Source organism: Lithobates pipiens, unplaced genomic scaffold, assembly GCF_037356315.1.
Source record: "Lithobates pipiens isolate NorthernLeopardFrog02 unplaced genomic scaffold, aLitPip1_a1.2 Scaffold_37, whole genome shotgun sequence".
NCBI classification, from domain to species: Eukaryota; Metazoa; Chordata; class Amphibia; order Anura; family Ranidae; genus Lithobates; species Lithobates pipiens.
In genome coordinates, this window is record NW_027507825.1 from 19,869,321 (window position 1) to 19,895,288 (window position 25,968).

At 46.0% G+C, this 25,968-nt stretch overlaps 1 protein-coding gene across 1 annotated transcript in view; it reads left to right on the forward strand.

Annotated features, from left to right (window-relative positions):
• The first annotated feature begins 12,290 nt into the window (after window positions 1-12,290).
• Window positions 12,291-25,968, forward strand: part of PTGDR (prostaglandin D2 receptor) — an 89,788-nt gene continuing 76,110 nt past the window's right edge. The window contains exon 1 of the mRNA XM_077466800.1: window positions 12,291-13,236. Within this exon, the coding sequence (XP_077322926.1) occupies window positions 12,313-13,236 (924 nt within the window). The 5' untranslated portion in view covers window positions 12,291-12,312. The remainder of the gene's footprint in view (window positions 13,237-25,968) is intronic.

Genomic DNA, 25,968 nt, shown 5'->3' on the forward strand with positions numbered 1-25,968 from the left:
GCGCCAGGATCTGAGGGCCCCCTTGTTACAGGGGGCTTCCAGATTCTGATAAGCCCCCTGCCCATGGAAACCCACAACTACCACCCAGGGTTGTGGGGTAGAGGCCTTGTCCCGATCAACACAGGAACAGGGTGCTTTGGGGTTGGGGGGCACAAAGCACACACCCCCCCATGTTGAGGGCATGTAGCCTGGTATGGCTCAGGAGGGGGTGCTCACTCACCCCCCCTTCCTTTCCTGACCTGCCAGGCTGTATGCTCGGATAAGGGTAGGGTATGGATTTTGTGAGGGGCCCTATCCTGTTTTTTTTTTTTAATCTCCCCTGCTCCAAAGCACCCACATGTTGAGGGCATGTGGCCTGTGGCCTGGTATGGTTCTTTCCTGACCTACATGTTCGGATAAGGACTCCACGCCATGTTTTTAAAATATTTTGGTGTGAGGTTCCCCTAAAAATCCATACCAGACCTTAACAGTCTGCACATCTCCTCTCACAGAAATGTTGCTAAACCTCGGACGTTCGGTCACCCAGAAAAGAACAACATAGCAAGTTAGCAACATAGCAAGTTGTTAGACTTGGAATCAAATCCGATTTCTGCACTTGCAATTTGATGCTATTTATACTCTCTGAAGACCGTTTCTTAAGTACACATCTTGACTTCCTTGTATATTTAGATCACATTGATTGTATATTGTGAATTATGTTTATGCAATAGTAATATTTCCAAATCTTACATTCTTGAGAGGGTGTGCCAATGTATACCTGATCTAAAGTAGCACTGTTCTTTTTGCGATATGAGACTGGTATTGATGTCAGCAGTTCTGTCTTTGTCAAATTAGACATTTGCTTTGTGTGCAGTTTCCATCTATAACAAATTGTATCCTCTTAACACTCAACCAATAACATGGATTACAGAACTCCAGCAACAACTTTTTTTTTGTTTTAAATACAGTAAATAAGGATTAAAAGATCTGTCAGGCTTTTACTGTTCTTTTCTTTGTCAGGGGCAGGACAGGAAGGAGGCAGAAGGGGGCATGTGCTCTGGGCGCTGTGGTGATATGTAGAGAGGGAATGCGCTGGGCGCCTCAGCCGCCCCCTTCTAATTACACCTCACTGACAGGGGTGCCTTTTTTTGGCCGAAGGCAGTGGTACTCCATACTGCCACCTCAAGCCCTGGCCCTTTGCCCATCGCTGTCACTTGTACACACATAAGCCAGCTTTCTCTGCCACTTTCTGTTTTTGCAAGCGACAGCCCGCTTCTCTAAGCAGAATGCTCCCTGTCCTACAGCATGACAGCAGAGACCCTTCTGGCCTGAGGAGTTGGTGGAAGAGCTCTGGGGGGGGGGATTTGTAGTGAGGCACTGAAGTGGTTCTGGGGTATGAGCTCTGTACTAGATTTGGGGGGGGGGGGGGGGGAATGGGGGAAGAGCCTTGTAATGCAGGGGTGGGGGGGGGGGGGGAGTGTTGTAGAGAAAGAGCTTTTAGGTTGCAGTAATCCCTGTAGGAGATCTGATGGATAGGTGGGAATCTTCGTCAAGCCATGGGTTGTGTAGGCTCTGATCAGGAGATTGAAGCACCCCACCAAAAGTTTAGAATACCAGTATTAGGTTTATTCAAAGAGGAAGTCCACTTGGAAGTCCAGGGGCCTGAGATCACCCCCTTCACCAGATTTCATTCTGATCTACAACATCGGCTTCTGTAGTCCAGGGCAGCAAACAAATTTGCAAAGGTATGAGATACTGTGCATTACTGGAGCCCTGATGGAGGGTGATGTCAGGCCCTCGAAACTTGTTGACTGCTATACCCAATTCATACTTAGCCCTTGTACACACGATCAGAGATTCCGACGGAATGTGTCCGATCGGAGCGTTTTGTCGGATATTCCGACTGTGTGTGGTCTGCATTGGACTGTTTCCTGTCGGAATATCCGTCGGACCAAATTTTCCAACTTGGCGGAAATATTTTCCGACAAAATGCTCCGATCGGACATACTCCGATCATGTGTAGAGAATTCCGATCGGACCAAGTGCCACGCATGCTCAGATCAAATTCCTACATCAAAGCTATTGGCTACTAGCCTGAACATAGTCCCATCGTAACGAAATAACGTCATCACGTTCCGAACGATCGGATTTTCCGACAACTTTGTCCGACCGTGTGTATGCAACAGTTTCGGACAAGATCCGTCGGACAAAATCCGACGGATTTGGTTGTCGGAATCTCCGACCGTGTGTACAAGGGCTTAGAATAAACTTCCTTCTGGATTCTAACCTTTTGGCGTGACGCATAGCAGAAGCTGTGTCCAAAAAAGATAATTGGAGGCAGTGGCGGCTGGAGCTCAATAATTCAGGGGGAGTGGCCAACGCCACCCCCCCCCCCCGGTGGGAGATGGATATTAACGCAGGGAACACCCCTGCCACCGCCTCCCTGTCCAGACTCCGATCTCCCCTCCTCCTCCCTCCCCTGACCAAACCGGGGGGAGTGCTGGATGGTAAACCATCCCTGGAGTGGCGGCTGGTGGGTCCGTCTGTCTTCCCCCGTTTCTCACCTGGCCGTGTGCCTCCTCCCTCTTCCTCCTCCGGCTTGACCAATAAGATCTCTTCTCCTGTTGGCCAATTGGGAAACGGGTCTCACGGCCTGCTTCCCAATCTAGATACAGGTCTGGCACCCTGTATCTAGATCAGGGAGCCAGATGCATGGATGGGGGGGGGGGGGGGGGCGTGCGAGAAAGGACTGCTCACCATTAGGCTCCCTGCAGCTGATCTTTTCCCCATTAGGGTATATGCACATTGATGTACAGTATATAGGCATAAAATATGCCTAGTGTAAAAAAAAAAAACTGTTTTCCCACTACTTGGGAGCCACAGGTGTGCTGTACCATCTGTCATAGAACAGAATGCATTTGCACACCTGTATTTAAATTCTGATGCTTCATTGTATTAGCTACACATAACCTACACATGTGTGCATGTAGTATTTTCCTGGACGTGACGCTCCTTGTACAGGTAAACCTTTGTACAATGAAACATCAGCATTTACCTGGGTACAGGTGCATATAGCCATTCACTTCTATGAAAAGTTGTATGCCCAACCTGCCGCTCTCCAGCCACTGGAAAAGATTTTTACTCTGGGCATATTTTATATCTATATACAGCTTTGTGCATGAGGTCCTATGGGCTTACAACACGCAATCTGCACAATCCCTCTGTGTGGAAGCGGCCATCTTGTTGGAGGCAGAGCTTTCGCTTCCTCTTGCTCCTCTGATGGCTGGTGGGATAATACATTATGCCACGTACACACGATCGGATTTTTTGACAGCAAAGGTTCGACGGAACGAGTCCGTCGGACAATTCGATCTTGCGTGGGCTCCATCGGACCTTTGCTTGCCAAAAATCTGGCGGACTTTAGAAATAGAACATGTTTTAAATTTTTCCACCGGAACTCCGCCGGACCCAGTTCCTACCGAGAAATACTCTCGTGTGTATGCTAGTCCGACGGACAATAACAGACGCAAGGGCAACTATTGGCTACTGGCTATGAACTTCCTTATTCTAGTCACGTTTGAATCCATCGGACTTTGGTGTGATTGTGTGTGGCCAAGTCTGTTCATTCGGAAAGTCCGTCAGAACTCCACCGAAAGTCCGTCGGACCTAGTCCCTGGAAAAGTCAGGTCGTGTGTACGCGGCATTAGAAGAGGAGAGGCATAGGAAGCACTGATTCAAGAATATGCAAGAAGATCCTTGCACTGCAGGTATTCAGGTGTACAGCTTCCTTTCCAGCAAGAAAAAAACAGTGATGAGCGCAGCAGTGACACCCCCAAACCTCGCCAAAAAGGGTGAGACTGGCACAGGAAATACTTAAGAATTCATTTTAGGCAAAAGTCAAATCTTTTCAGGGTACTGCTTAGGCACAATTTACATTTCTAGGTAATCCAACCACTATAGAAAATCTGCACTTTTTTAGGTAAGGTCCACTTTAAAATTCAAACATGGGGCTATAAGTGATAAGAATCTTTGGTCAACTTTATTAAGAATATCTTAAGCTGGCCATACACCTAAAGATTATCTGCAGATTTTCTATGGTTAGATGGAAAAAGTGCAACAGATTTCTCCATGTTCGCTAAACTGTCTGGATGGATTAATCTCCTACTTTTTCCATTTAACCATAGAAAATCTGCAGATAATCTATAGGTGTATGGTCAGCTTAAAGCGGTTCTCAACCCTAAAGTGGAAGTTCCGGTCATGTGATCCCCCCCCCCTCCGGTGCCACAATCGGCACCTTTCGTGGGGGAAGGGGGGTGCAGTTACCTGGATAATCCAGGTATCTGCACCCACTTCCGGGACAGACCCCCGCAGACCGCTGCAGATGCCCCGCCCCCCCCCCCGTTGTGTTCTGGGAAACACACAGTTCCCAGGACACAGCGGGGACCAGCAGAGACACGCAGCGCGACTCGCGCATGCGCAGTAGGGAACCGGGCAGTGAAGCCGCAATGCTTCATTTCCCTTTTCACTGACAGAGGACGGCGGCCGGGGCAACAGAGGGACGAGCGATCGCTCGTCATCTGCCGCCGACATCGCTGGACCCTGGGACAGGTAAGTGTCAATTTATTAAAAGTCAGCAGCTGCAATATTTGTAGCTACTGGCTTTTAATATTTTAAGGTGCAAAACTGCTTTAATAAAGTTGACCAAAAATTCTTATCACTTATAGCCCCATGTTTGAAGTTTAAAGTGGACCTTACCTAAAAAAAAAGTGCAGATTTTCTATTGTAGTTGGATTACCTAGAAAAGTAAATTGTGCCTAAGCAGTGTATGGCCATAGGTGTATGGCCAGCTTTATTTTAATGTAGAAATAAAAGATGGATTTATTTAATAATTATCTAGGGTTTGCCAATTCTGGCTTGATGAACACTCCTGCTGTGGAGAAGGTAGTCGAGGTAGGCCAATATTTGGATATCGGCTATAAACAAGGGAAAATTGGGGGCCGATATCTGGCCCCCAACCGAAACAAATATAAAAACTGCCTCTATTGCCTCTAACAACCACCTTTTATGGAAGATCGATTTGCTTCTTATGTACTTGAGTGTTTGCTGAAACCTTTAATCTGCCCATTTCAGATGTGGATGCCTGAAATTGAGGAGCGAAGGAGAGGAAAACAGAAGAACAAATCAGGGGCTAGACGGAACGCTGTGACTAGTTGGCATCAGTATCAAAAAATGTAAGTACATTAGCTCTTGATAAAGATATACTGTATCTCTGAGACACTGGCATTGATTTCTGGGAGGTGCTCCCTTAGCTTAACTTTCTCAAACTCTGTAGGCTGCGTACAAAGATTCATTGGCTGCAGGCACTAAATCCTCATATTGGTTTGCCACTATTAACCATATGAGGTTTAAGTTTCAACATAACACAAGTTCACTTTAAAGTGGTTGTAAACCTCAGACATGGAATATGAACAAAGTATTTCCCTCTATAGTGTGTACTTGCCTCAGTTTAGAGCATTTCTGTTTGCTGCTTCATTCCTCTGCTATCACAATGAATAACTTCTGACAAGTTTTCCTGACACCAAGAGAAAAAAAGGTGACAGGAGAGGGAGCTTCAGCTGATTGACAGCATCAGATCTGTTCCTGTGTGAAGGGGGGGGGGGGGAGGGTTTCTTCCCTCCAATCAGCCCTAATGCCACGTTCGCACGATCGTCATTTTGGTCGGAAAAAGCTCTGATGGTTTTTCAGACGGAATTCCGTTCAAGCTGTCTTGCATACACACAGTCACGCAAAAGTTCTCTGAACTTTCGACCGTCAAGAACGCGGTCGCTTACAACACTACGACGAGATGAGAAAATGAAGTTCAATGCTTCCGAGCATGCGTCGAATTGTTTCTGTGCATGCGTAGGAATTTTTACGTGTCGGAATTTGTACAGACGATCGTAATTTCCGATCGTAACTTTTTCCAATCGCAAACTTGAGAACCTGCTCTCATGCCACGTACACACGATCGGAATTTTGGTCGGTAAAAGCTCTGGTTGTTTTTCTGACGGAATTCCGCTCCAGCTGTCCTGTATACACACGGGTCACACAAAAGTTCTCTGAACTTTCGACCGTCGAGAACGCGGTGACGTACAACACTACGACGAGCCGAGAAAATTAAGTTCAAGGCTTTCGAGCATGCGTCGAATTGTTTCTGAGCATGCGTAGGAATTTTGCGCGTCGGAATTTGTACAGACGATCGGAAATTTCCGATCTGGACTTTTTCCGGCCGAAAAAACTGAGAACATCCCAATCTTTTGCTGGCCGAAATTCCGCCAGCAAAAGTCCGATGGAGCATACACATGATCGCATTTTCCAACCAAAAGCTTTCATCAGAGTTTTGCTGTCGGAATTTCCAGATCGTGTGCACGGGGCATTAATCATTTGCTGGCCGAAATTCCGCCAGCAAAAGTCTGACGGAGCATACACACGATCGCATTTTCCGACCAAAAGCTCTCATCGGAATTTTGCTGGCGGAATTTTCGATCGTGTGTATGGGGCATTAGAGCTCTCCTCACCGAGCTCTGCAGTGTGTAACTTTAGCTCTCCACCCTCTTTTTTTAGACCTCTCAGACAAGCTTTAGATTACTGTATTTTGAACAGATGTAGAGAAGAGTAAACCGCAGATAAACAAGTACAACCTATGTAGGAGGAATTGTTTAATCCCCATGTATCACCAGAGGCCGGTCACTGCACTGGGTATATGTTAGCCCTTGTACACACGGTCGGAGATTCCGATGGAATGTGTCCGATCGGACCGTTTTGTCGGATATTCCGACTGTGTGTGGTCTACATCGGATTGTTTCCGTCGGAGTATCCGACGGACCAACTTTTCCAACTTGTTGGTAAAATTTTCAGACAAAATGCTCCGATCGGACATACTCCGATCATGTGTAGAGAATTCCGATCGGACAAAGTGCCACGCATGCTCAGATCAAATTCCTAGACCAAAGCTATTGGCTACTAGCCTGAACGTAGTCCCGTTGTAACGAAATAACGTCATCACGTCAGATTTTCCGTTATCTTTGTCCGACCGTGTGTATGGAAACAGTTTCGGACAAAATCCGATGGACAAAATCCGACGGATTTGGTTGTCGGAATCTCCGAACGTGTGTTCAAGGGCTAAGGGTTTGTACAACCACTTTAAGCAAAAGATTTCCATCCCATGGGCTTACTTCCTGAAAACATATTGACCAGTTGTGGAACTAATCCTACATCATACATTAAGGATAATAAACTGGAATATAAGCAGTTCAATAGGTCAAAAAAACACCCAATATATCCAAATATTTGTCAGGGTATCGTATGCCATCTGCCGAGTACTCATGCCAAACAACAAGATAATCCCATATTAAAGATATCCAGGAAGATCTCACTTAGCAGAACCCAACAGCTTAAAAATTTACCCACAGGGAAATGTCCGTTTTGAATGAATGGCTTAATTTACTCATACGTATCGGTCACTGTATGGTCATCTTATTCCATGTGTTGAGTACTTGTTTTGAAGACCATCCTACATTAGAGGAGTACAGGAAGATCTAATGCTGCGTACACATGATCGGAATTTCGGCCAGCAAAAGACCGATAAGAGCTTTTCATCGGAAAATGTGACCGTGTGTACGCTCCATTCGAATTTAGCTGGCCGAATTCCCACTAGCAAAAATTTGAGAGCATGTTCTCAATTTTCCTGATGGAAAAACTTTCCATCGGAAATTCCGATCGCGTGTATGCAATTCTGACGCGCAAAAACTCCCGCATGCTCAGATTCAACTAAGAGATGAAAGCTATTGGCTACTGGGTATTGAACTTCCTTTTTTCTAGTCCCGTCGTACATGTTGTACGTCACCGCGTTCTTGGCGGTCGGAATTTGGTGTGGCCGTGTGTAGGCAAGACAGTTTGAGCGGAATTCCGACCGGAAAACCATCAGAGCTTTTTCCGACGAGAATTCCGATCGTGTGTACGCAACATAACAGTTTGCAAAGTCCATTCACACGCATATTTCAATTTTGGGTGGACTGACTGACCAACCCACATATCTCAGTGTGAGTGCAAAATCTGGTACAGCTCTGCAAAGAAACCAATCAGCTTCCAGTTATTTTGTCAAAGCTTAAATGAACAAGCTGAAGTTAGAAGCTGAGTGGCTACAGCTACACAAGATTTTACACTCACCAGTTTTATTAACCCAAGGTGTTACTACTATTGCCCCTAAGGCCCCTTTCACACTGGGGCGGTTTTCAGGCATTACAGCGCTAAAAATAGCGCCTGTGTAGCGCCTGAAAAAACCGGCCCCTTCCACTCCAGTGTGAAAGCCGGAGGGTTTTCACACTGGAGCGGTGCGCTGGCAGGACGGTGAAAAAAGTCCTGCTAGCCGCATCTTTGGAGCGGTGAAGGAGCGGTGTATTCACCGCTCCTACCCATTGAAATCAATGGGACAGCGCGGCAATACCGCCGGCAAAGCGCTGCTGCAGCGGCGCTTTGCGGGCGGTTTTAACCCTTTTTCGGCCGCTAGCGGGAGTTAAAACCCCCCCGCTACCGCCCGCAGACCGCCGCTAAAACGACGGTAAAGCGCCGCTATTCGCTGCACCGCCCCAGTGTGAAAGGGGCCTAAGGGATGTAAGAGTCTGGGGTTTAAAGCCTAATTGAACCTTCGGTTTAACAAAGCTAAATATATTCTGGGTGTATCAAAACAATAGGTGTGCAAAGTCTTAAAGTGATTGTGAAGTCTCATTTTTTTAAAATAAAAAATAAACATATTATACGTACTTGCTACATGCAGTGGATTTTCCCAGAGCAGCCCCCGGATCCTCCTCTTCTTGGGTCCCCTGCCATCTCTCCTGGCTCCTCCCTCCTGTTGAGTGTCCCCCACAGTCAGCAGCTTGCTATGGGGGCACCCAAGCCAAGTCATGGCTCCATGTGTCCATTCAGACACGGAGCCGCGGCCCACCCCCGCACTTTCTCTCCTGATTGGCTGACTGACTGATTGTCAGCAGCAGGAGCCAATGCCGCCACGCTGCTGTCTCAGTCAATGAGGTGGGGAATCCCGGGCAGCCAAGACAATCCTACAACATCGCTGTATCTAGATGGAGCTCAGGTAAGTATTGGGGGGGGGGGGGGGTGCTGCACAAAGAAGGCTTTTTATCTTAATGCATAGAATGTATTAAGATAAAAAAAAACGTCTGCATTTACAACCACTTTAAGTCTGGTACACGCCAGCAGTTTTTTTTCATTAAACCCAGCGAGCAGAATGAAAAAAAACCCCAAAAAACAAAGAACTTGGGAGGAGCCGCTGTAATAACTATGACATTAGTACAGCAATCTCCCCCACTGAGCTATTGTGTTCTGATAGGGGGATGGCCCCTCTGCCAGAACTCACCAGTCTGCACTCTCAGCCATTGGGCGAGAGTGCTGATTGGATACCGATCGACTGACCTTTTTCGGTCATGCCCCTTTGACAGAAGATGGACGTTCGGCTGGTCAACTGGTTTCTATTGAACCAGCCGATACCGCCCGATGTTCAGCCTGTGTGTACGGGGCTTTATAGTTTGTTTTCTTACTAAAGCAGCCACAACCTGAGTAGAAAAGTCTGTCCCCTTCCAGCAGCTGCAGGGTGAAACTCTTGCTCTCTGTATGGAGACCCTCTGCTGAGTCAGTTAGAGCTCTCCAATCAGCAGGGAGCATGACTCTTGCTGATTGAAGTACTTTAGCTCTGACTCAGTAGGGGCATGTCAGACCTCTACAGAGAGATCACTTATTCCCCAAAGAGAGAAAGGATCATTTTTTTGCAGCATGCTGGCAGGGGACTGGAATGTATTTACCTGACTTTTAACCTCTTAACGCCCATGCTATAGCCAAAAGATGGCTACAGCACGGGCCTAAATTGCCGGGTGTCCATGCACGTCCTCCTATGCATGAGCTGCCTGTGCGCCCCCTGCAAGACTCGGCTGATCACAGATCAGAGTAAGGAGCCAATCCCAACTCCTTACAGTGTGATCAGGTGTCAGCCAATGACAGCTGATCACATGATATAAACAGAGCCGGTAATCGGCTACCACCGGCTACTGTCAGAGGGAGATCCATTCCAAACAGCTGGAGCCACTGCCGCCTCATCTGTGCCCACCAGTACCACCTGCCAGTGCCCACTAGTGCCACCTACCAGGGAAAATCAGTGCCACCTACCACTTACCAGTGCCACCTATCAATGCCCACCAGTGCTGCCAATCAGTGCCCATCAGTGCTGCCTAGCACTGTCACCTACCAGTGCTTATCAGTGCCACCAATCAGTGCCCCCCTATCAGTGCTATCCATCAATGCCACCTATTAGTGCTGCCTTATCAGTGCTACCTGATCAGTTCCCATTGTCATGGCTATGCAATAGAGTTCGTCTGCTTACCTGTCTGCATGTGTTCATTTCTAGAGTCCATCCGACCCTCACCTGACTGCTTTTATAACCCATCCTCTGGCATGGCTCCACCCTAGCTCCTATCAGACAACTCTATATTAACCTGTGCACTGCTAGCCTATCCTGCTGATCAACCTTTGTGTGTTAGCTTCCTGTTTCCTGCCGTGTGCTCTGCTACTGTTTTCCGTTACTGACTTTGGCGTGTCTTGACTATCCCTGTTTGCCTGCGATCCTGACCTTTTGGCGTGTACCCGACTATTCTTGTCTGCTTGTGGCCCCGACCTTGGCTTTGTCCCTCACCATCCCTATCCTCCTGTTGCCTACTGTGGGTGTGAGCTGGGGGACCCTGGGGGTCGCGACCTGGAGCCAGTTGCAGCTAAGTCCATCCTCACCACTCGAGGCTCTGGTGAACACCTGCTGGCTCTTAGACTCTGCGCTCCAGGGAATCTTTTGCTCTAACCCCAGTGGGATCTGTCCCCCGTCTGCAGCAGTCAGCCCTAGGGTTCACAACCTTGCGGTGCACCCCTAAACCCTACGGTGTGCATCTGTCACCTGGGCTCTAGATGACCTTACACCCATCAGTACAGCCTATCAGTGCCCATCAGTGCAGCCTCATCAGCGCACATCAATGAAGGAGAAAAATTACCTGTTTGCAAAACTTTATAACAAACTATGTCTTTTTTTGTTTGATTAGCAAAAAATAAAATCCCCAGTAGTGGTTAAATGCCACCAAAAGAAAGCTAGATTTGTGTGAAAAAAATAAGAATTAAATTTGGGTATAGTGGAGCATGACCGCGCAATTGTCATTCAAAGATCGACAGCGCTGAAAGCTGAAAAATGGCCTGGGCAGGAAGGGGGGTTTAAGTAGGCAAAAGGTTAAATTGCGACTTGCATAGACTTTGGTTAAATGAAGTTGCAATCAAGTCGTCAGTGCAAGTCACACTGATGTGCGGCTTTGAAATTGTGCCGAAGTAGTGCGATTTCAAAGCCGTACCAGTGTGAACTGGGACTTAAACGAAAGGCTCAATTGGGCTATAAAGGGGTTGTAAACCTTTGTGTTTGCACTAGGATGCATTAAGGTGAAAAAAATATCTGTCAGTGACCAGCCACCCAGAACCCCCCCCCCCCCATTTTGCTTACCTGAACCCTCGAACTTGACCCGGCGGGGGGACACGCTGTCTCTCTGCCCAGTGGGTTCTTGGCTCTTGATTGGATAGATTGATAGCAGCACAGCCATTGGCTCCTGCTGCTGTCAATCAAATCCAATGACGCGAGCGCCGGGGGGGGGGGGCAGGGCCTCTATGGATGCAGAATGGTGGACGCGGGAGCGTGCCCACAAGGTAACCCCCACCCCGGGCAAGTGCTTCTCCCAGGGGGGTTATCTGATGTGAGGAGGAGCCGTGAGAGCCGCCGGGGGACCCCAGAAGGGCAGGTTTGGGGCCACTCTGTGCAAAACTAGCTGCACACTGCAAGTATAACATGTTTGTTATTTAATTTAATTTTTTTTTTAAATGTACCTTTTACAATCACTTTAAATTTAGTCCTGTCTATCACATAACATAAATACCATTTTCCGAGAGTAAATCCTAATTCATACTGTGGGAAGAATATGTTTTTAATGCCTCCCAGCTGTACTGCCTTAATAGAAAAATAACATTTTATCTCACGCATTCTCCTTCCTTGAGAACAACAATCAAATCCTCTAACTGTGGCTTCTACAATATTACAGTTTTCAGAATGACCAACAAAACTCGTCTTGTTCAATTTACAACACTTCCCCTTTGTCAACTTCACTTTTTTTTTGGCTTTGATCCAGCCTGCCAGCAGAATAGGATACGCCTCGTTTAAGCTTATTTATTTTACATGTCGATATATTTTCTCCACCTCCTTTAGACATGCTAGAGCCATTCAGTCACTTCAAGAGCAAAACGTTTCAGACAGATGAGCTGTCCACTACTCGCAGACATTTTCTGCTGCCTCCTTTTGGCTGCAGGACAGATTTAAGCACGGTGATGAATTTTCACATGGATTTCTATCCTTGTTCCAACAGCCTAGCTATCCAAGGTAGCTACTCCGTTTTACCAGGCATCCTTCTGTTTTCTGCTGGAGTCATAGGGAATGTCCTTGCCATTTTTATCCTATGGCAACACAAGCTACGGGCAAATAAGAAAACCTCTGTTTTTTACATTTTGGTCACTGGTTTGACCATAACCAACCTGATGGGAAAATGCTTGGTCAGCCCAATGGTTCTTGCCGCCTACTCCAAAAATCAGACTTTGGTGGAGATGGTTGGAAACAGAAACCTCTGTGACGTTTTCAGCTTCCTCATGATATTCTTTGGCTTGGCACCAATGCTCATTCTTTTGGCAATGGGTCTAGACTGTTGGATTGCCCTTGCTTACCCATTCTTCTACCACAGCTACATCACCAAACGTGTTGGCCTGTTGGTTCCGGTCATTGTCTACATCTTCAGTGCTGGGTTCTGCTCTTTGCCCTTTGTGGGCTTTGGCAAATTTGAGCAGTATTGTCCTGGAACTTGGTGCTTCATTCAGATGTCTGTGGAGGGGCGGAAGCCTGAGGTCCTGGCTTATTCCGTGCTCTATGGGACCATTATGGGAATTTTTGTTTTGGCCATCATCGCCTGTAATGTGGCAATAATGAGACGCCTTTATCAAATGTACCAGATTCAAAGCCAGAGGAATGTCAAATCTGGAGCGAAAGGAGAATTTGTTAAGCAAGCAGGGATGGAAGAGATGGATCATCTTATCCTCTTGGCAGTCATGACCGTTCTCTTTACCGTGTGCTCACTTCCTTTAACTGTATGTATTGCCAAAATAATTGGGTTACATAATGTGCGCTACTGTTTAATCACAAGAAGTGGCATAAATCAACTCTGTACTTTGTAACAGGGAAGATCAGCTTTTTATTTATGGCTGTTTAGAAAATGCACGCACAAATTTTCTTCTAACAATGATTCCAATTATACACTTAACACTTTTCATACAATAATAGCTATTATAATAATGCAAGGAAGGTTACAATGCTCTTTTTATGAAAGGAAACAGGTCTTGTAAGCGAAGCAAAAAAAAAAAACGACATTACCTAAAAGGTGCCCGCCAGGACCCATCATATCTCATGTATAGGTTTGTGTGCACCTGAGGAGCCCCCTAATCCTGGGAGCAATGCCCATGTAGGATTCAACTTCTTCTATGACTTGGAGCCCTGCCATGCCCCTACAACTTAACTACTGTACCTCAGTGGCCCATAACTGTGTTCTTATTAGACCTCAAGGTAGTTGGGGACATAGAAAAGCGCTAAGTCAAAGCTGAAGTCAAGGGCTGTAGACCTGGAATTTGTGTGCAATGGGAGTACGGAGAAAGCACAGCTTGATTTGAAGGTGCATGTTTATCATGCATACCCTTCTTTGCATTCATACATCATTCACAGGACAAGTTCGCTTTAAAAAATGTCAGTCCGGTTAATGTGTATGTCTAGACAGTTTTGGATACAATTTGGATAACAATTGGAAGGATTAGAGCCCCCAATTGGGTTTTTACTTTTATTCCAAGCTCTATTCAGAGATTACCCTTCATTTTTTTTTGTCACGGGATCACTTCATTAGCCATAATTTAGGAAAAATGTTCAACTGCAGTATGGTTAGTCTGTTGAAACCACTGTCATTGAGACAGTTGGGAGACAGTTAAGATGATATACAAAAGGAGTTGAGAACCTTCCACAATAAATTGAGTAAACATTCACTTCAATTACCTAATCATGTTCAGATAAAATAAGTAAACATGAATTTGTTTTTCATATTTACTAAAGGCAAATGGACTGCGCACTTTGCAGGAAGTGCAGTTGCTCCAGAGCTCAGTAAATGAAGTGAAGCTTAAAGTGTTACTAAACCCACAACAGTAAAATCAGTCCGTATATGCAGTAAAGCACGCTTGTTATACTCACTGTGGAACCTAAGGGGTTAATCCTCCGCATTGTGTAAAAAAGCTGTTTGAGCCTGTCTTCTCTGAGTCTCCCCTTCTTCGCCCTTGTACACACGGTCGGAGAATCTGTCGGAATGAGTCTTATCGGGCCGTGTCGTCAGATAATCCGACTGTGTGTGGTATGCATCGGACTGATTCCGTCCGAATCTCCGTCTGACCCAATTTTCCAACATGTTGGAAATATTTCCCGACCAACTGGGCCGGACGGACCTAATCCGATCATGTGTAGAGCATTTTCATCGGACCAAGTGCCACGCATGCTCAGATCAAATTCCTACATCAAAGCTATTGGCTACTAGCCTGAACGTAGTCCTATCGTAATGAAATTACGTCATCACGTTCTGAAAGATTGGATTTTTCGCCAACTTGGCCCGACCGTGTGTATGCAACAGTTTCGGACACAATCCGTCGGACTAAATCCGACGGGCAAAATCCGACGGATTTGGTTGGCAAAATCTCCGACCGTGTGTACGTGGGCTTCCACTGTCCCAATCCATCTCCTGATAAGACAGAGCTTTTGGAGGCATTCTGCACATGCTCAGTTTGGTGTGTATTGCTAGAGAGTTTTTCTTTGTTTTTTTTTCTTGGAAGGGTGCATGTGATCAGCACTGTCTGGACAGAGGGTCAGGGGTCTTGCAGCCTCATAGGACAGTCAAAGTAGAATGAAAACTCCTTCTATAAGCTTTAACCAGATACAGCAGGTCTAACTGCTAATGGGAAAAAGTATTTAGCAGTTTATATTTACCAAATTAATTGCATTTGCATGTTCTGTGTACAGTGGGAGACCAGATATAGCGAATGCAGGGCGCTGGGTTTAGTTACACTTTAACTGTGCAAATACAATACAATCCCATGCAATGAAAGTTTAAAAAAAAAAAAAAAACAGCATTTGCACATGATTGGACGAAGGAGTTTTCGCCTCTGGAGCAACTGAACTTGCAAAGTGCACAGTCTATTTGTCTTTAGTAAATCAACCCCAACACAACACTTCAGCTACATCATACTAATTTGTAGAGCACAATAGAAAAGATCCAAACATGTTTCCAAGTGCAGGTTTTTTTTCCCAATGTCTGGCCTCATCAGAGGTGCCTTTCTTGAATGGTATCGCACAGAAACAAACTCAAACAAATATCTGTACATGCACCGGTCAGAGAAAAAACTTGCAGACACATTAGATATTATAGTAATTTTAAAAATATGGTTAACAATTTTTCAAAATGACAGTGTGGTGGGTTTTTACTGGCTCTTTTAGAGTTAAAATTGGCCACAGCTACAGGATCATATCAACATATCCGACCAAATGTTTATCAGCATCCAGACGGCTGTTCCGTTCATTGACATCGCCTGCAGTGCACTGTGCATGATAAATAGTTAATAAGTTGTTCTCTTCTCTTCGTCGAACGAAGCTCATAATGTGAAATGGGTATTCCTGGGTAAAATTTTGTAGGTGGAATTATAGTAGCTTGAAGGCTTTAGGCTTTCACAGAACTTGTGACACACATGATTTTTATATACTGTTTAGTGAAGAGCTTCTTTAGAGAGTACATGTACCGTTTTGGAACCCAATATTCTCCAAAGGTAGACAAAAAATGTGTGTGTGTGTGTGTGTGTGTGTATATATATATATATTTACATAGTTAGTAAGGTTGAATAAAGACACCAGTCCATCCAGTTCAAACTGAGTGTCTACAATTGTCCCTATCCCTGTACATTGCACACACACATCGGTCCCTACCCTCAAGGAGACCACAATCCAAGGTCCCCATTTTTTATATACTAGGGACAATTTTTTTTTGTACAGAAGCCAATGAACCTACCTGCATGTCTTTGGAGTGTCGGAGGAAACCGGAGTACCCGGAGGAAACCCACACAGGCACAAGGAGAACATGCAAACTCCAGGCAGGTAGCGTCATGGTTGGGATTCAAACCAGTGACCCTTCTTACTGCTAGGTGAGAGTGATAGCCACTACACCACTGTGCCGCTATATATAGTCAAAGGTATTAGGACACCTGCCTTTACACACACATGAACTTTAATGGCATACAAGTCTTAATCCGTAGGGTTCAATATTGAGTTGGCCTGTCTTTTGCAGCTATAACAGCTTTAACTCTTCTGGGAAGGTCAACAAGGTTTAGGAGTGTCTGTGGGAACATTTGACCATTCTTCCAGAAGCGCATTTGTGAAGTCTGGCACCGATGTTGGACAAGGTGGTCTGGTTCCCGGTCTCGGCTTTAATTCATCCCAAAGATGTTCTATTGGGTTGAGATCAGGCCAGTCAAGTTCCACTAAGAAATTCCTTGAAAAAGTCCATCATGGTCTTCTTGAGCTGTTCACACAGTAAACTGGACTGATATGGAATAAAGTCTAAGGACCAAAGTCAATGTCAGAAGAAACAGTGATGGATGTATAACTGTAACAAGACCACATGGGATAGCGTGTCCTCCACCCAAGGGAAGGGGTAGGCACTTTAACCAGAGACTGTGGACCCACATGCCAGTGGCAGCGAGTCCACTAAGCTTAGGAAGAAGTTGGAGCTCTGGAAAAGGTCAGCATAAATCCGGAGACTGTGGACCCACGTGCAAGCGGCAACGAGTCAACCAAGCTGGGAAGGAAGCCGGATCTCTGGACCGGGTCACTGAAAATCCTGGTATAGTGTACACGGAGATCTCATCCACCAGATAATTCATAAAAAAGGATCAGACAGAGAAAAAACACCTCCACATGATGTAGATCAAAAATGGATCGATTTATTTAAAACAACAGTACTAACATCATGATGATGTGTACAACTAAAATAATGTGATCACAAAAATTGAAACCACAATGTATGGAGCTGGCTAGCAAACCGTGTGCAAGTGTAAGAATTAATGTTGGTTTGAAGCCAAGGGGTGGTCACAAAAAATATAGATTACCGTAAATAAGACATTCCCCAAAAATAAGCCCTAGTGTATTTCTTGTAGCCAAAATTAATATAACACCAGGTCTTATTTTTCGGGGAAACATGGTATGTATACAGTATAACAAATGTTGCTTGAGCTATGGTCAGTTCAATCTCTTTCCATGGGACCTTGATGTCTCTCAGGTCTGTTTTAGAAGGTGGACCGCCTGGTTGTTGGTGGTCTTCCTCGTTTCCACTGGCATCCAGCACATTGGCGTCCGAAAGGGGGGGACTCTCAGGACCGATCCTAACATACGCAAAACAGCCAGCGGTCAACCGCTGCCGAATTACTTCTTTTTTTTCTGTTGGAGGAAGGCGGCCTGCCCCCAACTAGCTGACTCACGCTGTTGCATTCTGGGAGTTGTAATCAGTAGGTGATCAGACGTCCCTAGTTGCCAAGGACACTGTCCCTGGGCCAAATCTGTAGGGGGGGGGGCCCTGGGCCGACCCTACCATGTGTCCCCCTGAGCCCATTGGGCTGCCCCGAAGAGGAAGGGAAGAGGCGAGCACCACTGGTTTACACAGAGCGGGGATCTTCCTCTTACCCGGCAGCCGCTGTCATATGGAATCCCGCTTTCTGAACCGGCAGCTCTTTTCTCTCTAATCAACATGCACTGAACAGGCTGCATTGATGAGCACTGGTGAGGCTGCATTGATGGCCACTTACCAGACTGCATTGATGGACACAGATCAGGCTGCATTGATGGGCACTAATCAGGCTGCATTGATGGGCACTGGTGAGGCTGCATTGATGGGCACTGATCAGGCTGCATTACACAGAGCGGGGATCTCCCACTTACCCGGCGGCCGATGTCATATGGAGTCCCGCCTCCTGGACCGGCGGCTCTTCTCTCTCTAATCACCATGCACTGAACAGGCTGCATTGATGGGCACTGTTGAGGATGCACTGATGGGCACTGATGAGGCTGAGCTGATGGGCACTGGTGAGGCTGCATTGATGGCCACCGATCAAGGTGCACTGATGGACACTGGTGAGGCTGCATTTTTGTTAAACCTCCTTGCTATTACCATTAAATTATTACCAAATTGTATCATATTGGTCTTCGTTCATTAGCATCAATATCCGTTAAATCCAGGTGGGCATGAATAGTGAGCTGATTTGGTGGATCAATGGGCCACTTGACTGGACTTGCACCCCAGACCTAAGACTGCCAGCCCACCGCTGCCTGGTGGGTGCACTGCGCCCAGGTACCACAAGCTGCCGCAAAGGGGGAACGCTGAAGCTGTGGCAGTCACTTACTGTTACATTCAGAAGCAGCGGTGCCGCCCTGACTCCCTAGACTTTCTTATTGCACCGTGCACCGACCTCTCTGCTGCACTGCTTGCTAGACTCGCCTGCCGCCTGGTGCCTAGCATCCAGTGACGTCACATCATGATGCCGAGGCGAGGTATTCAGAGCGGAGAAGGAACTTCTCCCTCCTTCGCGCCTGGTCAATTTTGGCTCCTTCTATGTTCTCCAGGCAGCGCGGCTCAGCGCCTGAGGGAAGGAAGGGAGCAGTGCACCCGCACCTGCCTGGAGGTGAGGCAGCCTGTGTCCATGTTCTGGAGCTCATCTAACAGCACTACTCGTATAATTGTGGTCAAGGTGTTAAATTAATTATTTCATGACATAGATATGCGGGAGATACTCCTAACCTTCTAGAAATGCTCTTTACCTGGCTGTAATACTGACCCATGGTTCTGAATGCTTTCTAAGCCAGAGCCTGTAAGCACATCAGAAAAGTTTAAGGAAAGTTAAAAATTCTTATCTGCATACCTCCTACGGGTTACTGAATATAAATATTGGAACAACAGAGCCATGGTGCTGGCACTTTCAGAAAGAAAAGTCAGTAGTGGGAACCTCTGTATTTTTACAGGGTTACCGCTGAAAATCATATACATACAGCGTCAAAACATTGTTTAAAAAAAACAATATGTTCCATTTATTTACTTTTAAAGTGATACTAAAGTATGGTTAAAATTATATATTATAATCAAGTAGGTATTCTTAGCTCAAAATAGTACCTTCTATTACTCTAAACTTATATATTTTTTTTTTTTTTTGCTGCTGTGATCAGATTTTCTGCTAGATGGTGGCTGCATTCATTCTCCATGGCACCACTGTAAGTAAGAATATAGCCACCCTCTTCCTCAAGGAGGACATTACAAAGAAGTAGAAAAACACAGCAGGAAACCATTTAATAAAAAAACTGATTGAAAGGATATTAAAGCGGTTGTATACCCACTGAATTTTTTATTTATTTTTTGCTCACCTGCAAAGCAAAAGGCATAATGAGCTAGTATGCACCGCATACTAGCTCATTATGAAATACTTACCTTAGAATGAGGCTCCCGACATTTGTCCCGATCCACGCTGAGGGAGCTGACATGTTCCCTCTGCGTTTCTTCCGGGTATCGCGGCTCCGGCGCTGTGAGTGGCCAGAGCCGCGATATCGTCACTCACACGCATGCATACGGGATATTTCTCTCCAGCAGGGTCTGGCGTCTGCCGGGCTTCCAGCCTGGAATCCCCTGTGCGCATGCGCCGCTGCAGTCAGCGGCGTATTGCGAGGGGAATATCTCCTAAACCATACAGGTTTAGGAGATATATTGTTTTACCTACAGGTAAGCCTTATTATAGGCTTTCCCAGGGCCGTTTTTAAGGCAGGGAAAAAGGGGCAGCTGCCCTGGGCCCTGTCATTGTTGTGGGGCCCAAAGCAGCTGCTTCATACTTGCCAACTATCCTGGTATAAATTCCCTCGCCCTTTGAGGTTTTAGTCCTGTGCTGTGTCCCAGATGACTCACATGGAGACCCCGTGTTTACATGTAAATTACCGGCATTCATATGTAAATAGAGGCGGCTGGCAACATGGATATGTAAATCATGCCCCCCTGAGGTCATATCCACAGTAATCTCTAGCAACCAATCAACAAGCAGAATTCATGTGCTGTAACCTCTAGCAACTAACCAGTGAGCTGTAATGTGTTCTGTAACCTCTAGCAACCAGTCAGTGAGCGGTAATGATACACTGAAACCTCTGGCAACCAATCACAATAGCTGCCTGATCTGATTCAGTAAATCAGAGTAGATTTTCGAGTCTAGATGCTATTTATTGTATGTCTCAGAGCAGGTGGAGAGCAAAACTGCATGGGGAGGGGGGCCCCCAAGAAAAGTTTTGCCCAGGGTCCAATCAATACTAAAGATGGCCCTGGGCTTTCCTGTAGGTAAAAGTCCAAAATTTGACTATACAACCACTTTAAATGGTAGATGTGTATAGATTATTTTAGAAGCATAAAGGATATTATTAAAGAGGTCATAAACCTCCGGGAAAAAAAAAAAACCCAACAACCTGCAAGACAAAGGCATAATAATAATAATGATGAGCATGCATTGCATACTAGCTCATTATGGAACACTTACCTTAGAACGACGCCCTGCAGTGCCGCCTGCACTCCGCTCTCACGGCTGACATCTTTCACCGGAGTTACTTCCGGGATTGGCACTGTGATTGGCTGGAGCTGCGATGACGTCATCTTCTGCACATGCGTGCAGTTGCTGCCAGTCACAGCACGGATACTGAAGAAACGCCACAAGCAAGCCGTTTCTTGAGTATTCATTGCATACTAGCTCATTATGGAACACTTACCTTAGAACGATGACCTGCAGTGCCGCCCGCACACCGCTCTCATGGCTGACATCTTTCACCGGAGTTACTTCCGGGTTCGCGGGCCCCGGCGCTGTGATTGGCTGGAGCTGCAATGACTTATCTCCTGCACATGCATGCAGGTGCTGCAAGTCACAGCGCGGGTACTGAAGAAACGCCACAAGCAAGCTGTTTCTTCAGTGAGCATGTGACGGTGACTTGGCAGCAGCTCATATAGTGAATATCTCTTAAAGGGTGCAAGTTTAGGAGATATTTACAGTACTTATAGATAAGCCCTATTATAGGCTTACCTGTAGGTACAAGTGGTGTAACAGAGTTTACAACCACTTTAAGTGTCACTTTAACAACTGAGAAAAAGTCAAATAACATATGTGGCAAGTTACCAGCACATTAGGCCCCCATGGGGTGTCTAGCCCTGGTGGGTGGCACTTTAGTGCACCTGTGTACTATGTAGATAGAGATGTACAGTGCCTTGAAAAATTATTCATACCCCACATTTTGTCATGTGACAACCAACAACATAAATTTATTTTATTGGGATTTTATGTGATGGATCAACACAAAGTGACACATAATTGTGAAGTGGAAGGAAAAATGATAAATGGTTTTCCATATTTTTTTTTACAAATACATATCTAAAAAGTGAATATCTACTTCCCTATTGAGTAGGTGGGAAGTTGACATTCTGGCTTAATTGATTTAGGAGTCCCAGAGCAAGAACAAGTATGCAGATTGGCTAAATTAATAGAACGCATGATGTTCTTATCTGTGTACTTGTTCCAGACAGTGTTGCCAACCTCCTGCAGAATTTTTTTTTTTTACTGACAAAACATGGAAAATTTACTGGCAGAGAACATTTTTTGCTGACAACCTGAAAAATGACAGAACTCCCATTAAAAACGAAGGCAATTGATATTTTAAACACAATATGAAAACACTGACAATACCCGTATCAAGTAATTTGCCTGGTTTACACTTAAAAAGTCAACACGGCATGACAAATTATCAGCCCCTGAGACTAATGCCGCGTACACACGAGTGGACCTTTCGACAGCAAAGGTCCGACGAAATGAATCCGAAGGACAATTCGATCTTGTGTGGGCTCCATCGGACCTTTACTGTCAAAAAATCTGACGGACTTTAGAAATAGAACATTTTCAAATTCAATTTTTTTTCGCAGGAACTCCACCGGACCCAGTTCCTATGGAGAAATCCGCTCGTGTGTATGCTAGTCCGGACAAAAACTGACGCTAGGGCAGCTACTGGCTATGAACTTCCTTATTCTAGTCCAGTCGTACGTCATCACGTTCAAGTCCGTCGGACTTTGGTGTGATTGTGTGTGGCCAAATCCGTTCATTCGGAAAGCCCGTTGGGAAGACCGTCGGACCTAGTCTCTCGAAAAGTCCACTCGTGCGTATGCGGCATTAGACATTTGGAAAAATCACAGAGTTTTACAAACTGTCTGCAAATTTTATGATGGTTGGCAACCGTGGTTCCAGATCAGTGAGCATATCCAGCGCGCACTGAGCGCGCCGCGGTCAACGGCAATATGCCATGAGTGGCGGCTCCCATGTGCATGCGCGGGAGTGACGTCATCGCGGCTTTGCCGAATGACAGCGGCGGAGCGGCAGGACCCACCGAGAAGATGGATGCGCCGGACTACAGGGGACAGCGGTGACTTCGCTGGCTCCTGTGTCATGTAAGTGACACATAATGGACTACTATGCAATGCATAGTAGTCCATTATGCTTTACCTTTGCAGGGAATGAAAGAGGAAGTAAACCCATCAGGGTTTACTTCCTCTTTAAGGCAAATATTTCTAGGTGTTTGAACCTTTATGGAAAAAAAAAGAAAAAAAAAAAACAAAAATCGCTATTGTAGGGGGTCTGAGAGATTTTTTTTTTTTCACATGACCATAGTTAAGCTTTATATGAGAAAGGAAAAAGTCATTGCACCAGAAGCTGATGAACTCTTGATATCCCGGAAAACATTTTAAATGAATCCCCCCCCCCCCCCCCCCAACGTCTTTTCTGTCAATCAACGCACTTGTGCTATTCACAAGGGAAGGTCATACATGAGCACAAAACACAAAGTAAAACAGCTCATAGTCAATGAATACAATGGATAAAAGTATTGGCTCTAAAAATCACGCATGTCTCCCACGCCATGATAAATACTCTCTAGGTTGTAGGTCTGGTTAAAATATCATTTTTTCTCAGACATCTTCTGTTCTTTCAGCGTTTCTCACATTTCTCCATCTCCATTGCAGTGCATTATCTTTTATATATTTTTATTGTATTTGTTTAGCCTAAGCTTAAAATTACATGTCAGCTCAGCAAAAAGGCCGACCAGTGCACTGAAGTGTATGTTAGCCTTCGTGTACAGGTGATTAAGATATGAATGTGATGCAGGAGTCAACGTCACCTACAATCCTTACAAAGCTTTGTCTGTTCTATTAATGTGAAATTCAATACAGGAAACTGATCTTTAAAAAGTTTACAGCCTTTCCCTTTACTATCAGGTTTTTAATATTTCCTTAGCCTTGAATCCTTTCACCTTCACACATCCCATTGTGTCTTAGTCCTTGTACACACGGTCGGAGATTCCGACAACCAAATCCGTCGGATTTAGTCCGATGGATCTTGTCCAAAACTGTTGCATACACACGGTCGGACAAAGTTGTCGGAAAATCCGATCTTTCAGAACGTGATGGCGTAATTTTGTTATGATGGGACTACGTTCAGGCTAGTATCCAATAGCTTTGATGTAGGAATTTGATCTGAGCATGTGTGGCACTTTGTCCAATCGGAATTCTCTACACATGATCGGAGTATGTCCGATCGGAGCATTTTGTCGGAAAATATTTCCGTCAAGTTGGAAAATTTGGTCCGACAGAAATAGTCCGATGCAAACCACACACAGTCGGAATATCCGTCAAAAAGCTCCGATCGGACACATTCCGTCGGAATCTCAGATCGTGTGTACAAGGGCTAAGAATTGACAACATTGGAACATAATGCATATTAAAGGTTTTGTCTATTAAAAGATAATATTTTAGTTATAAATGGAGCCTGAGGGTCTGAATCAGTATATCTTGGAACTTGCAGGGTTTTGTCCAGTTATGCCGGAAATTTTCTCCAGTTGCCTGCTGACTTACAGGAATGACAGCAGCATCACTCCCGTTAGACTCTGTGATAGATGTTGGAGGAAGGAATCGGCTCTCCTAACTCCAAAGGCAGCCTCCTGTGGGTGGACGAGAGCAGAGAGAAGGGCACTCACTGCGAACAGACTTACTTCACAATACAGGCACCTGGTAGGGTCATAGGGTGGACTGCCATGTCGTCTCCAGGGGCCGACTGACCATTGGGCCACTCGGGCACTGCCCGAGGGCCCCGAGCCGCTAGGGGGCCCCATCAGGGTTGCCACCCTCAGTAAAACCAGGGACAGTATGGAAAAATCTGTGTTTTTTTTACATCTGTCTCTGAAATGTCCCTTACCGACATCCTTTTGGTCTAAAAATCCTGAGATTATAGCTGCCCCACCTCTCCAGTACCTTCTCAGCCAATAGAAACATGACTGTGTATACTGTGTGTACATGTATGTGTATACTGTGTGATGGTATACTGTGTGACCCCATAATCTCTGATTGCCTGGGGGCCCCATAATCTCCTATTGCCCGGGGGCCCCACGAGTTGTCAGTCCGCCCCTGGATGTCTCCCTTTGTCATGTGACACATCATATAACCAGAGATGGAAAATAGTAATAGCTGCCTTCATTCCTGGGTGGGCGCCATGCTGGGAAGGAGGTCTAGACTGGGAGTGAACAGAGGGTAGGAAAGACAACCCTGTCCCAAAGCTCCCTTCTAACCCTCAAAGCCCCAAAGAGACCCATAGCCACTTTTCCTCCTCCAAAGCCCTTCAGCTCCCTTCCATCTTTTAAAGCTACCCACAGCTCGTTAGTTCCATGTATCCCACAAAGCCCTCAACTCCCCTCCTTCATCCAGGGCTGGACTGGGACAGAAATTTGGCCCTGGACTTCATCCAGACCGGCCCACTTACATCAGAGTGTCCCATCAGCACCCCCCTTACATCAGAGTGTCCCATCAGCACCCCTTTACATCAGAGTGTCCCATCAGCACCCCTTTACATCAGAGTGTCCCATCAGCACTCAATTACATCGGAGTGTCCCATCAGCACCCCATTACATCGGAGTGTCCCATCAGCACCCCTTTACATCAGTGTCCCATCAGCACCCCTTTACATCAGAGTGTCCCATCAGCACCCCTTTACATCAGAGTGTCCCATCAGCACCCCTTTACATCAGAGTGTCCCATCAGCACCCCATTACATCGGAGTGTCCCATCAGCACCCCTTTACATCAGAGTGTCCCATCAGCACCCCTTTACATCAGAGTGTCCCATCAGCACTCCATTACATCGGAGTGTCCCATCAGCACCCCATTACATCGGAGTGTCCCATCAGCACCCCTTTACATCAGAGTGGCCCATCAGCACCCCCTTACATCAGAGTGTCCCATCAGCACCCCCTTACATCAGAGTGTCCCATCAGCACCGCCCTTACATCAGAGTGTCCTATCAAAACCCCCTTACATCAGAGTGTCCCATCAGCACCCCTTTACATCAGAGTGTCCCATCAGCACCACCTTACATCAGAGTGTCCTATCAGCACCCCTTTACATCAGAGTGTCCCATCACCAGCCCCCTTACATCAGAGTGTCCCATCAGCAGCCCCCTTATATCAGAGTGGCCCACTGAGCCATCGGCCCACCGGGAAACTCCCGTTAGTCCCGATGGCCAGTACATGCCTGCCTTCATCTTATTGACACAGATTCCAAAGAATTGTTATCTCTGACACTGATGAAGCAGCATGTGTTTTCCCATCTACTGACACCACTGATGCGGGAAAATGTTGTTGCATTCGGTAACACCA